Raw genomic sequence first — 15,420 nt, 5'->3', positions numbered from 1 at the left:
CAAGCCCCCAGACACTGTATGTTTCAAAACTACAATGTCCAGCCAGTGCTGAGGCTTTGCCTGCAGTGCAATCCTGCCAGCTCAAATTAACCCAGAATTGCACTAAATCCATTAGGAATTGGCATCAGTGTCTACTCCACACTGCAGGGAAATTTAAGAGGTGGAGAGCCTCTCCTACTGGTGTCAAGAACAATTCCAGGCCGTAAAACAGAGCTGCTTGCTAATCACAACATGCAGTAGAATGGTGACACTGAAAATAAGCCAAGTGAGCTATGTGATGGAGGGGAAAGTCTTGCTCTGTATATATTCCCCTTGGATCCATTATACAGAAGCAGCCAGTACATGATGAAACTCACCACATACTGGTTTCCAAGAAGGAAAGTAAGCCATCACACTTACCTTGTCACGCTCTTTGTCCTTCAGTTTGTCCATTGATCGTTTCAGCCCCTCTTCCAGTAGCTCAATGAGCCGCACTGTATCCCCTGAACGAGTTTTGAACTTTTTCCTGAAAGCACATAGACAAAATCCTGCTTGGCTCTATAGAACCCCCAAGGGTCACAATCAGCACTATATACAAGCCTCTGCAGAACTAAATCTTACAATTACTTGGGTGGCCCACATTTCTCCATAGTCTTAATAGAGTCAGCTGCACATTCCAATGGCCTCCGCCCCGGAGTTAAACGTATCAAACAGGCATCTAACTGGTGCACCTATAAGGGCGGATGGGAACTGTAATAAAACTAATTGGAGAAAAAGAAGGTTTACAATTGGCTGGCCAGGGTGTCAGTCATATGTGTAGGACAGTTTTCCTGTACCATCAGAGCAAAAACAGTTGTCAGGAAAACAGCTCAAAATATTTCCCCCTATTTTAATAGTGAAATGCAACAGCAAGGAGACAGCGTGTGGACTCTCAGCTACACGTAGCTCTTGCAGAATGCATAGGTCTGATTGCAGTATCACCTAAGAGAAGAAAAGGAGCTGGAGATGGAATACTAAGTAACTGGCCTAGAGATAGGGGCATTGGGATCCCTTTCAATATTCATGCAGCCCAAGGAAGATGGGGGAAGTGAAGGAGAAATGAAAAACCATCCCTTTACCAACCAGAAAGAGGGAGACAGAGGATATAGCTTAGAGTGGAATCGCACCGACCCACAGTACAACACTTGAACATGCTATGCGATATGTTCCTTGTGACACAGAGTCACAATACTGTAATGTGAAGCTGCGAAAAACAGACATAGAATTTCAAGCCATACTGGAATTAGTTTGTGACTCTTGTGGGCCACTGCCACATATACTTCTATTTGTAGCAAAAGGATAAAACAGGATTGTAAAAAAATGCTGAATTAGCTATATATCCCCTTCACAGAGAGAATCCTACAGGACAATTCTGTGGTTAAGGTGTTCCCAATTACCAAAACAGAAACACAAGCTATAAACACATTTGCTATTGAGTAGACAGAATAATCTTGTCAAACAATATGCAATCTAAACCCACAATCTAGCCAGTACGATTGAGCCAGGGTAATATATAAAATATTTTTCTTATGGAAAATAAATTCAGATTTCTTATTTTGCAGTTACTTTACCAACGAATAATGAAACATTGGTTTGCAATGTTAATTTAGACATACATGAACTTTTACAAGAAATCTGCTTTTTTTTTTTTAGATAGAATTTTCTCAAATGAAAAAGGGCAGAGCTAGTTCATTTGGGATGGAAAGAGAGGTGGCTTTAAAAAAAACACCCCAAAAACTTGATCTGTTTAGATTCCAGAAAAATAGTGCACTTTTATAGAATAGTAACAGAATATATGGAATGACAGTCACAGCAAACATGCAAAAAAATCATTAATAAGTGAACTTTGTTGTTTCATTATTTTAGATGTCAACATGTAAAGCAAATTTTCAAAGTGCAAGTACTTGTGTGATATTTGAATTTTAGGTCCTCATACAAGAATATGTCTCAAACATATTTCAGGGTCTACTGGAATCTGACCCTGAAAACTGCAATATGATCTGACTTCTTTTCTTTTTGTGTTCTTTTTGTGCTGAGACAGCCTGACAAAGTATAATCACAGCATCCATTAAATGTATCATGAAATGAGCGATTCATTTAACTTACTTATCTTCTCCCAGTACCACTCCAAATGCAGCATGGACTACTCTGGTCACGGCAGGGTCATACCAGCCAATCATCTGACCTGCTGCGAATACTGTCTGCAAGTGCACTGACTGCAAAGGAATAGGAAAATAAAAAGCAGTTGTCAGCTGCATTTTCTAATTGTCTTTTTCTCATTGAGAGTCTGGTATAAATATTGTAAAATGCTTTTGTACCAAGAGTGCTATTACAAGGAAAAAGAAAGCTTCCCTTAACTGATCACCTTTAGACTCATTGCACAGGACACTTGTAATGATGAACCACCCCTGTCATGAGTTTCTACAGACTATTCTGATTTTCAGAAAGTATCAATGCCTGATACTTTTAAAGATCCCTCCCCAATTCTCGGTATAAGAGTGTGACAAGTACATCACCACTGCCTACATTTTACAGTTCCCATTTAAGTGAATGTAAATGCTGGTGAAACGTACTCAACTGACATGCTGGAGACTCCACAGATAAGGCCATGCATGAGCAGTGACAGTGCAGATTTATCACTCTCTCCAGCCATTCAGACTCAGCACTGAACTAGATGTGCAGATGGGTTAGTTTCCCTGAGTGTTAAATCCTTGGGCTCTGCTGAGCTCGCCACGAGTCTAAACTGTGGTGGCGAATTTTGTAATTGGCCCACAGCCCATCAGGAACTGGACAGTAACTACCAAATAATTTCACATAAAGGCCAATAAATAGCCATCAAGCGGTAACACCTTCTAGCCCCTGTCCTCTAGGCTAGTGCAGTATCTAGTGACTAACTGAACAACAAAGCAGAGGTCTGGGTACTCACCTGCCCACTATCCACCACATAAACAATGATATCAGCCTTTTCCTCAAATAGCCTTTGCTTAAGAGCAGCTAAGTCAGATGTATCATATGTGAAACCTCCATCTGACTTCATGATTGTTAAAGGAACAGAGCATCCTGGGACAAACACAATCTTCCGCCCGTCATCCATCTGTACAAATCCTAGGGAAAGAGGTCATTTGAGGGTAAGCATTCAGGAGAGATTTGAAGAAATATGCACACTGTTAGATGCTACATGTAAGAAGCGATAATGCTCTAAAGCAGTGTTTCCCAAACTTGGGACGCCAGTGGGAGCCGCGATCGGCCGAACCTGCGGACGCGGCAGGTAAACAAACCAGCCAGGCCCGCCATGGGCTTTCCCTACACAAGCGGTATCCCAAGTTTGGGAAACACTGCTCTAAATCTTGTGAAAACCAGTTGCTCCCATCTATTCACATTCTTGAAAGACAACTCTACCCATTTTGTGCAGGTCACATTAAATGCTTGATTTCTTAAAAACAAATACACACCACCAATCATAATTTGCAAAGAGAGCATAGATTTACACAAATATAGTTTTGCTGGTGAAATAATAGGCTATTATTAAGAGAGTTCTAGCTTGATTTTAAAACCATTGTAAGTTGGTATCCTGATGTACTAGTGCAACAGTGAAGAGGGTGTTTGGGAAGTGAGAGATTTGAAGGGAAAAAAACACCCCAAAAGAGGCAGCATGTGGGAACCAATAGCGATCAATAACACAGTGGTTTTCAAAAGTAAGCTATAAGTGTGGCTACCTGGGGCCTATGGATGGATAGAGATTAAGTATTGCTAAGACCAGGGAGAAATCTGCAAAGGCAATCTTTAGGAGAGGGAGCCTGTAAATTGTTTGTGCCCCATTTTCATTCATGACAATAATAAAGTAAATGGGAACTGAGTGAGTCTGTCACTTCACCATGTTTTTTGTGTCACAGGACCCCTGGCTGGAGTAGGCCCTTGGAAGTTTTACTATGGAAAGAATTGCCCACACTAATTAGGACCAAGCTAAGGTGCTAGTGCATCTCGATGTTACAGTGTTACTTGACTAGCTTAACTGTATCGAACATAAATATTTGTAATGTCACATTCTAGCTCCTGGTAATTCCTGATATAGACTCAACACACTCCTAATGCATTTTTGCATCAGGGCCCCAAATTCCCAGAACTTTCTGAATGACAAAAACAAGAATAATAGCCTGTGCCCCTCAGCAGGAGAGAATTTTCTAGTCAAATATATATGGAGGGGAAGGACAAGAGAGGATGAAAGGCAGTGTCTAATCTGGGGAACATCAATCTTGAAAGTGTCTCTAAATGAACTAGTAGCAATTAACTCTCTCTCAAACTGGAAAAAAAAAAAAAGTGATTGGACAATTGTTGATTTTTTTGACAATGTTAAGGAACATGTTACCTCTTTCTTCAAATTCTTGCACAATATCTGTCATCTTATCTTGGTAGTATGATTCCCCTCTCTCTATTAGTTTAATGTCCAAGCAGTCATAGATTTTTTGAAACTCTGAGTAGAGAAAACAGAGAGAACTATAAAAAAATAACACATACAAGATTTTGACTGTGTTTAAGACTCTAAGCAAATAGGCCCCTTAAAATATGACTGAAATGAGAGGAAAGATGATCCTGAGGCTAAGCCTTTAGCCTGGGAACCAAGAGATCTGGGTTCAATTCCAGCTCTCTTGCAATCTGTGACCATGGGCATGTCACTTGTTTTCTGTGCCTCACGTCCCATCTGTCCCATCTGTAAAATGGAGTTACAGTACTTCCTTACCTCGGGGGGAAGGGGAGGACGGGCTGAATTCATCAGTGACTGGGAAGTATTCAGATATTAAGGCAATGTAGCAAAACCTTCAATACTGGACAGAATGCCATATTACAGAGGTAAGTAACATTTAATAAATAAAACAGGCCACAACAATACTATACTATCCAGTAAAAGCATAAACACTTCAACAAGCAGTCAGAAAGATGAAGGGTTTCTCTCTTTGTCTGCTTCTGAAACACAGGATGTTAAACAGAGGTGCACGAAAGAATGAGGGTCAGACATTTTGTTTGGAAATGATCGATTGTTACTAATATTAGACATTTGTTAAGCATCAATCAGCATAATACTTAGACGTCACTCTACGTTGGTGCTAATGTCATTGGTGCTAAGTCTTCAAAACCACTCTTCCAGAGAGTATTAAGGGCAACACCCATAATGCTGTTTGGGGCAAATCTGAGAATCCTAGGATTTTCAAGTGCGGCTGTTTTCATTTTAAGTGAATTCTGCATCCTGCTCTGATACGTATGGTGGAGTTCTATGGCACAACCTTCCTCAGACATATTGCTCCTTTTTATCCCAACGAATTTTATTGATTTCCAAAGAACAACTTGTGTCTCAGATCAACATAAAATGATCCACTTAAAACAAACACTGGTTTAAAGAAAGAGACACTAATTTTAACTGTTACCTTTCCGAGATACATCGCAGATCAGTTTCCATGCTTTAATGAAGTCTGGATTTTTGCTCTGTAGTAGGACCACACACTGATAGGCTCGCTTCTTAAATTCTTCCTCTGTGTCAAATCTCCGCTTGGATTCCTAGGTTAAAAACCATACGTAAGAAAAAGTATTTTCTCTCCTATGCAAAACAGTATTTCTGACACTTTAAAGCAATTTTTTATTTGGTGGAAGGAAAGCAGTGTGGCTTAATGGACAGGGTAACAAATTACTTTTATTAAAGCAGAATACAGTTCCTGAGACCAGATACCTGTATTTCATAAACTACAACAAGCAATTCTTTACTTCTTTAACAAACCCAGTTAAAATTCATTTTGTTTCAACAATGTTATACTGATCATTCACAACAGTTCTGAATTATTGCTTCGTTTAAAAGTAAGAGGAGAACAAGTGGATATATTAGCTAAAATACCTTGTAAAAAGCTTGGAGATCCCCAATGGGGGGTGAAACAGTCAGGAAATCTGGAAATTTATCTTGGAGGTGAGCAATGAGCATTCCAAACTGGGTGCCCCAATCTCCTAAATGGTTTAACCTGGCCAACAATTAGAGAGTGCAAAACAAAATTATGCATCATACGAGAAATCTGAACTAAAACAGGCTGAACATTGTTGGTGGGGAAGGGTGATTAGAGCTTTTCAGTCACATGGCTTGCTGGGGTGGGAGGGTAATACCGAATTGTGCTTCTACACTCAGGGTATTAGTTATGATGTATTTTTAAGTTATACCAAGGGTGGCTAGAACATACATACAGGCATCATTGGTGCACTTGTATAAATAGAGATGAACAAACTTGTGTCCCGAGTCCAGCAGTGCTCACCTCAGAACATCATAGCCCACAAACTCAAACAGACGGCACATGCTGTCTCCAATAATAGTCGAGCGCAGGTGACCAACATGCATCTCTTTGGCAATGTTAGGGGAAGAGAAGTCAACCACCACCTTGGACAGGGCAACAAATGAAGAGGGAGAAACATTATTAAATGACGCACTGTACGATGTCGTGCTCTCAGGGTGAGGTTTTCAAAGTTGTGGATACGTGCCTCATGGATATGTGCAGCCATCATGACTGCATACACAAGTGATGTATTTGCATGTGGCAAATGGTCAATTACAACTGGCCATTTGGGCAAGCTCAATTTTCTGTGTTTGTATAACTGTAGTCATTTTATAGTTTGGTGCTGGTTTGAAAATCAGGCTCTAAATGTCTAGAACTCTTCTGGCTGCATCACATTTTGCCTATGAAAATTATCTGCATCCCTACTTATACTCTACAAACCTGGCACATCATACTCTAAATGTAGCTTTTAGCTCCAAACTCCAGCAAACAATTCAGAGCAAACACACCCTTTTTAGGCCCAATCCTGAAAATCAGATTCATTGGCATAGATCCCCGTACCCGCAGGAAGCTTATACAATGCTATGTAAAAGAGGATCATTTAACAAACAAGAAGGATGTACAGAGATTTTATACATATATTGCATATAAAAACTATGTTAAAAGAAAATTATTAATGTTGCAAAGTCAAGCACTCAGAAATCAGGAAATGCCAGATTTGAGGTCAGACTCCGTGTGTATTTACATTACGACACAGATTTCAATTACATAATGACTAGGGTTGTCAAGCGATTAAAAATTTAATTGCGATTAATCGCCCTGTTAAACAATAATAGAATACCATTTATTTAAATATTATTGGATGTTTTCTATACTTTCAAATATATTGATTTCAATTACAACACAGTGCTCACTTTATATTTATTTTTTATTACAAATATTTGCATTGTAAAAAAACAAAAGAAATAGTATTTTTCAATTCACCTAATACAAGTACTGTAGTGCAATCTCTATCATGAAAGTTGAACTTACAGACGTAGAATTATGTACAAAAAAAATTACATTAAAAAACAAAACAATGTAAAACTTTAGGGCCTACACATCCACTCAGTCCGACTTCTTGTTCAGCCAATTGCTCAGACAAACAAGTTTGTTTACATTTACGGGAGATAAGGCTGATCACTTCTTAATTACGTCACCTGAAAGTGAGAACAGGCATTGTAGTTGGCGTCACAAGATACTTATGTGCCAGATGCAGTAAAGATTCGTATGTCTCTTGATGTTTCAACCACCATTACAGAAGATATGCGTCCATGCTGATGACAGGTTCTGCTCATTAACGATCCAAAGTAGTGTGGATCGACACTTGTTCATTTTCATCATCTGACTCAGATGCAGAGGGTTGATTTTCTTTTTTGTGGTTTGGGTTCTGTAGTTTCCGCATCAGAGTGTTGCTCTTTTAAGATTTCTGAAAGCATGCACCACGCCTCGTCCCTCTCAGATTTTGGAAGGCACTTCAGATTCTTAAATCTTGGGTCGACTGCTGTAACTATCTTTAGAAATTTCACATTGGTATCTTTGCATTTTGTCAAATTTGCAGTAAAAGTGTTCTTAAAACGAACAACACGTGCTGGGTCATCATCCGAGACTGCTATAACATGAAATATATGGCAGAAAGTGGGTAAAACAGAACAGGAGACATGCAATTCTCCCCAAGGAGTTCAGTCACAAATTTAATTAACACATTTTTTTTTTAAACGAGTGTCATCAGCATGGAAGCATGTTCTCTGAAACGATAGCCAAAGCATGAAGGGCATATGAAACTTTAGTGCCTCTGGCACATAAATATCTTGCAACAACAGCTACAACAGTGCCATGCGAACGCCTGTTCTCACTTTCAGGTTAAATTGTAATTAAGAAGTGGGCAGCATTATCTCCCGTAAATGTAAACAAACTTGTTTGTCTTAGAGATTGGCTGGACAAGTAGGACTGAGTGCACTTGTAGGCTCTAAAGTTTTACATTGTTAAAGTTTTAATTGTTTTGTTTTTGAGTGCAGTTATGTAACAAAAAAAACCTACATTTGTAAGTTGCACTTTCATGATAAAGAGATTGCACTACAGTACTTGTATGAGGTGAACTGAAAAATACGATTTCTTTTGTTTATCATTTTTACAACGCAAATATTTGTAATAAAAATAATAAAGTGAATACTGTACATTTCATATTCTGAGTGGTAATTGATATATTTGAAAATGTAGAAAAATCCAAAATATTTAATAAATTTCAATTGTTTAACATATTGTTAAACATATTGTTTAACAGTGCGATTAATCATGATTTTTTTTTTTTTTGAGTTAATCGTGTGAGTTAACTGCGATTAATCAACAGCCCTAATTATGACATACAGGATCCCTGCTTCATTCAGTGCACAAGATGGATGGTGCTCATTTAATGAGAAGCTATTCAATATTTTGTTTTCTCATCGTTCAACATGTGGCCCTATGCCTTATCTGCTGCACGCTAGTCAAACCCAACTCTAATCTCCTCATGGGATTTTCTGTGGCGCCTATCACAATAGCATCTGAGTGCTTCACAAACAATTTTCACCGCACCCGTGTGCAAGGAGGGGATATTATTCCCATTTTACAGATGGGGTACTGAGGCACAGAGATTAAGATTAAAAGTTTCCACTAATTTTGAGTGCCCAACTTGAGATGACTAGGACGTGCTATTTCAGCACACATAATATTATACAAGACTTTATATATTCAAAGCATAGCTCCCACTGAATTCATTTGCAGCTGAGAGTGCTTGGCACTTCTGCAAATCAGACCCAGGGTCTCATGTCAGGCACTCAGAAAATGAAGAACATGCATTAGTGCCCACCTGTGAAAAGTCTGATACAAATGAATTTCCTAGCATCACAACTACAACCCTGGAACAGGCCAGGATAGAATCCAGTTTTCTGGGCAGCATTCAATTGCAAGAGCAACCTTAATTCTGGCATTTCTTAACTTCTGAATACTTGACTTTGTTACTTGTTAAAAGAAGGTTATTAAGGTTGCAGAGGGGTAGCCATGTTAGTCTGAATCTGTAACAAGCAACAGAGGGGCCTGTGGCACCTTCAAGACTAACAGAAGTATTGGAGCATAAGCTTTTGTGGGTGAATTGAAGTGGGCATTCACCCACAAAAGCTTATGCTCCAATATTTCTGTTAGTCTTAAAGGTGCCACGGGACCCTCTGTTGCTTCTTTTAACAGTTTTTGAGTGTGTAGTTTCCTAGATTTTCAAAGCAGCAAACTAAATAAACAAGAAATTCCATCATGTGGCGTCATACTGACATCCACATGGGTCATGAGCAGGACTGAAACCTTTAGATCCACTGCACAGACCTCTGCCACTTGAGCTGAGTAACTGATAGCGATAGTATGCTGTCATCCTCTATGTGGATCACACGAGAAGGGGATGAGACATACACTTTGCCCATGGTCTGCACAGATATTTGCTGACAGAAAAGGAATAGGAATCTCGGGTTTCATTGCAGGCTCTGAAGGGAGAGTGCTCGAGTGGGCACAGGTTCTTCTGTCCGTTCCTCCCAAGCTTGACCCCTTCTGCTCCCTCTCCTGTCTCTTCCCCACCCACATCCCCATGTCCCATTCCCCTTAACAACCCAGTCTCCACTCCTCAGACTTTTCGTCCAGATCTCCTTGCCAAGTCAGTCCAAGTCTCCCCTGCTGCCCCAACAGCTGCAAACTGACTAACCCCGAAGTGCCCACTGTTAAAATAGTAATAACCTGTGTATTTGTAGTTGGAATGTTTGTTAAAACCTTCATTATAAGTTCAGTAAGAAAGTACAGGCATACCAAGCAAAAACCGAGTCAGAACCATTCATCAGCACTTGCTATTGGACTGAAAGCAGTACTGAGACTTTAATGAAAGTTTACTAGCACACCTTTTTCCTGTTTTCAATAGCCGGTGGTTGAACTCCATTCACCAGTAAACTGCTCAGTTGTTTGGACACAAAATCCTTTCTCAAGTGGACGTTAATAAAACCTTTAGAGGAAAAACAATGGTTGTTGGTGCCGTAAAAGTATCCTTGAAAGCCATTTAATTTTGTTTAGTACCAAAGTTCACAATTCCCTAGATACAAGGAAAATACAGTATTTAAAACTAACTACACAACGTCTTAATAAACTTTTGTTTCTGTAAGAGGAAAAAAGCATGATCACTCTCTGAAAAAAAGAGAGTTTATTTATCAGGTTATGAGAGACTGTTTTCCACAAACAAAATGCTATTAAGCAAAGAAGTCTAAACTATACATATCAAATGCTACACGAGCTGCTAAGTACCTGTTTTGGGGTTCTTGTAATCAAGAGTGAACCCAAGAGTGAAATACTTGACAAAAAATGTATCTTGGGGTGTTTTGCAAACACTTATATACTTAAGTGACATTACTCACAGCTGTCCCAGCGAGTTATCCTGTAGGCCAGGGGTCTCAAACATGCGGCCCATGGGGTTATTTTCTGCGCCCCCCCCCCCCGCCCTTCCCCAGCGTTTACCTAGAGCGGCTCTGGCCCGACGCAGTTCCCCGTTCCCGGCCAATGGGAGCTGCTGGGCGCGGTGCCTGAAGCAACGCAACACACAAACCCTTGTGCCCCTCCTCCCCCAGGTTCCGGCCGCTTCCCGGAGCGGTGCAGGGGAAGGGCAGGGCAAGGAGCCTGCCCTGCCTCTGGTGCGCTTCGGGCCAGAGCCCACCCCCCGAACCTCTCCTGCAGCCAAACCCTCTGTCTTGAGCCCCTTGCCACACCCCGCACCCCGACCCCCTGCCCTGATACCCTGCAACCCCCCCTCCTGCACCCCAACCCCCTGCTCTGAATCCCCTGCCGCACCCCTCCTGCATCCCAACCCCCTGCCGTACCCTGCACCCCGACCCTGAGCCCCGTCGCACCCTGCACCCCTCCTGCACCCGACCCCCTGCCGAGCCCCCTGCCGCACCCTGCACCCCCTGCCGCACCCCAACCCCCTGCCCTGAGCCCCCGCCACACCCCACACCCCTCCTGTACCCCCTGGGGGCAGGGATGGTGTGGAGTTGGAGATTTTGGGGAAAGGGTTGAAATGGCAGCAGAGAAGGGGTGGGAAGAGGCGGGGTAGGGCCTCATGGAAGGAGGGGGGTGGGGAGTGGGCCGAGGGCGGCGGGGGGGAGGTGTCAGTAATGCGGCCCTCGGGCCAATGTACTAGTCCTCATGTGGCCCTCATGGTCATTTGAGTTTGAGACTCCTGGTGTAGGCACTTATGCACATGAGGCTTTACTATGTACAAGTGCCACCAGTTCCCATATATTTAAAACCACAGTGTCACATTTAGAAAAATTCAGACTTGCAGAACATTTGGGCACTGCTTTGATTTTACTGAGTTGCAGGGCTAACAGAAAGCGACAAAGAGTCCTGTGGCACCTTATAGACTAACAGACGTATTGGAGCATAAGCTTTCGTGGGTGAATACCCACTTCGTCAGATGCATTGTATTCACCCATGGAAGCTTATGTTTCAATACGTCTGTTAGTCCATAGGGTGCCACAGGACTCTGTCGCTTTTTACAGATCCAGACTAACACCGCTACCCCTCTGATACAGGGCTAACAGAGATTCTCTTCCCCATCCATCCGCAAAATATTTCATTTTATTTAGTGCTTATGAATGGGGTCAGAGTGAGTACCAAAGAGACTGAAGTCTTCCACTTCCTTCAGAGCATGAGCAGTAGCAGTGTCATACTTTCCACATTGCTCTGCCATTGTGCCTTAGCTCTGAGCTGGAACGATCTCCTCTGAGGACGAGAGGATAGCTTGGGTTGGGTTCCAGGCCCAATCATTTTCTCCCAAGACTGCCAATTTTGGTGGTGATTTTGTACTATGGACAAAACCTAGAAGCCTATAGGGTGGAATCCTGATCCCAGTAAAGCCAATGGAAAAATTCCCATTAACCTCCCTGGGACCAGGATTTCACCCACTGATTCTAATGCAAGTGCTAGTAAGCAGATTTTATCCTGCCAAATTCATCAGGCAAAACTGAATGTAATTCAAATTTTAATTCTATTTATAAAGCTAAAAAATAATCTAACTAGATTTTGTCTCCTTTATTGCCACTTGGTAGAATAGCTGCAACATCAAATTTAAATGTTGGGAAGGTACAACAATAGAGTGACCATACCGGGACCAGCGATTTCAACCTTCTCAATGTATTCATTTTCAGGAATGTTTCTGGAAATGTTATCAGCAATTTCTCTTGGGCTCACTTTCTGTTCGTTGGTTTTGGGAAGCATCTGAAACGTAATGAGAGGATTCAGTACAGTCTAATCATGGGCGAATCTGATGGAAAATAAAATATAATCTGAGTTGATACTACACTGACAAGACCCACTAAATTCCTCTCTTCTAATAATCTCTGTGGAATATTAAGAACTTAGTTCTGTAAGCATGTCATGCATGGCACTCCCATGGGCATTAATAGGAGTGCTACATGCAAAGCCCTGCCAAGATCTGGTCCTAAAACCTGTGGAATATGGTACCACCTTAAGATGTCCTGGTGATATTACACCTTATAACATAGGAAAGTGCAAAGAAAAACATAACTGCAACACACGTAACTAGCTAGTTTCAAATATTGTCTTTGCTCATCATGTGCACCAAAGGTTTAAATCTAGCCTGTTTTTACACTGCTCAAAACTGGGTATCCAGGCCTCACTAGCACATCATACGCTATGTGAACCCACTGCACCCCCAGAAAATCTGCATGGTTGCTTTTGAAAATCCCACTAAGCACTAATCATCATCATGGGAAATCTCAAAGGAACGTAGCCTTCTTGCAAATCAAGAGACACTCGGATTGATCTCTGGCAAGGTGCTTGATTGTATATTCAGTTGATGTCCATCAATGGCAATCTTGTTGTGCCATCAAAACTTTTGGCACCCATGTGATCGCTGACACGCACGCTTTGGAATTCATTGGTCTTCCATTCTTATATGTCCATACCAAGAAAGCTACTGAAACTGAACCAGTGCTGGAGGCGGCAGTTGTTGGGTTTGGCTTTGATTATTCTTGTTTCTGATCTTGTCCTCTCACCGTACACGGCAGCTGACAGAGATGCCAGTGAGGCAAAAATGACCAATGAAACCTTGCAAAAGGGCCATTCTGGAAGCCTATATGTAGGTGACAAATGTAAAACTGATGTCAGGAATAGTAAGACGTTGTCCAAAACAGCTAAAGCCATCCACCTTGTCAGTCAGTTAAAAACAAAGTTGAGGACTATACATTTTTGTTCTCAGGCCACCCCGATTAAGCACGCTGGCAATCTGGACCTTTTCTAGGCTAGGTTTTTGTTTGTTTCAATCGAGTTAGCCAACCTAATTTGAAGCACCATTCAGTACCTAGTGTACACCTTTCAAATCATGCTAGCTGGTCTTGGCTGTAACCTAAGCTCCTTCCAGGCTACACAACAACCAGCTTGTGTGGTTTGAACTGTGCCTACACCAGGCGCAGAATGCAGTTTCAAATCATGTTCACTAATTGAATTTAAAACAAAAACAAAAGCATCTTCTTTTCTAATTTAGTCAACCCTGGGTGCAGCCAAAACTAGATCTGAAAATCCCCTCAGTGCCCAGCATCTGATGAGTGGTTCAGTTGGCTATTTGCACCTGCCCAAGCATTAAAAGAGTTGATGAGTGTGTGTAGAATTGCCCTTTTGTGCTTCTTCCTCACTTCTGCAGGCACCGAATGGGAAAAGCAGCTTTAATATCACTTTTAAAAATATCAGTGACTAATTCCCCCACATCATGGCCAAATTTTGGGGGATTTTCTACCCATTCAAGTGCACGTGAGGTCATTGTACTGCCCTAGCAGAACCTGGGTGAAAACGAAAGGGTGCTAAAGTGTTTTGAGTGACTTTGACTGGAGTGAAATTTAGAAACTGGGAGGGCAGCTGTGCCTGGTGTGTACAGCATCATATAGCTGTGACTTTGAAAATCCCACCAGCTGGATGCCCAGTCTTGAAAGCAGATTTTTAAAAAGTAAGCACTGTCCACATTGTCCCTTATAATTTTCCCGTGTTATCCAAAAACTGGGCATATCAGTTCTCTGTAGAGCGCCAAAACTTCATACAAATCTTCAAAATTTACTTTACGAAATGTAATGAAGATCAGATTTTAAAACAAACATTCCCCTGCCCAATTTTGAACTCAGACACTAAAACAGTGTGCTAGTGACTGAGAGCCAAAATGTGAAACTGACTAGGAAAAAAACAAAAGTGAGAAGAATCATATGAAAAATAACTATGCAATATAAACAGGGATGGGCAAATCAGAATTTTAAAATGTTTAGTTTTGGTAATTGAAAGTGTTATTTTTAACAAAGTGAAGGAAATGTACTGGTTTTATTTTTATTATGATTTTTAACCTGACAGTGAATCTGTAAAACTATTATCTCAGAGAAATAACTACGTAAGACTGAGCTGGGCTGCCATTAAGTATTGCAAATGACCTCCTGATATGTGAATCACAATCAGGCAGATCTGTTGTCTTGCATTAGGACTACTGTAAGGAGAACAGTGCTCAGCTTAGCCAATTTGTTGTAAAATAGCATTTCTTTCCATTAAACTTAATACGGGGTGGGGTGGGAGTTTCATTGAATCTTACAAGTTACCCTTTAAGAGGGCCCTGATATTTAAAATTGTTTTGAGGACCCGAAATTCTGTGAGATAAATCAATTCACTGAACAAACTATGCATTCACACTGTGTGAAATCTGCCATAAAAATGTGTTTCATAGAGTTTGATTTTCTTCTGTCATTCTGCAGTGTTTTCAAAATATCTATCACCTTGCGAGGTAAGCACCATTTCACCTCAAGGCCACAAGATCTATTATTTTCTCAGCAATTTGGATTCCAGACTCTTGGATGTTTATATTGTTAACTTCCCGTCCACCATGAAATGTGACAGCTTAACAAGTTTCAGTTTCAGATATAATGCAGCACTATATGATTCATTTGATCCTACCATCAACACAATATGGCCCGAGTAAAGCTTGAGAATAGGCAAGGAAAAAAAC

General features: G+C 41.1%; 1 protein-coding gene across 1 annotated transcript in view; it reads right to left on the bottom strand.

The window, feature by feature from the left end:
• RARS1 (arginyl-tRNA synthetase 1) overlaps nt 1-15,420 on the bottom strand; it is a 35,403-nt gene that overhangs the window by 4,730 nt on the left and 15,253 nt on the right. The window contains exons 4-12 of the mRNA XM_054038744.1: nt 12,530-12,641; nt 10,277-10,377; nt 6,306-6,427; nt 5,900-6,020; nt 5,439-5,568; nt 4,385-4,489; nt 2,945-3,123; nt 2,125-2,234; nt 400-505 (exon numbers count right to left, since the gene is read on the bottom strand). Of these exons, the coding sequence (XP_053894719.1) occupies nt 400-505; nt 2,125-2,234; nt 2,945-3,123; nt 4,385-4,489; nt 5,439-5,568; nt 5,900-6,020; nt 6,306-6,427; nt 10,277-10,377; nt 12,530-12,641 (1,086 nt within the window). The remainder of the gene's footprint in view (nt 1-399; nt 506-2,124; nt 2,235-2,944; nt 3,124-4,384; nt 4,490-5,438; nt 5,569-5,899; nt 6,021-6,305; nt 6,428-10,276; nt 10,378-12,529; nt 12,642-15,420) is intronic.

Source organism: Malaclemys terrapin, chromosome 8 (genome assembly GCF_027887155.1).
Source record: "Malaclemys terrapin pileata isolate rMalTer1 chromosome 8, rMalTer1.hap1, whole genome shotgun sequence".
In the NCBI taxonomy this organism is placed as follows: Eukaryota; Metazoa; Chordata; order Testudines; family Emydidae; genus Malaclemys; species Malaclemys terrapin.
This window is presented reverse-complemented; position numbering and strand designations above follow the sequence as displayed.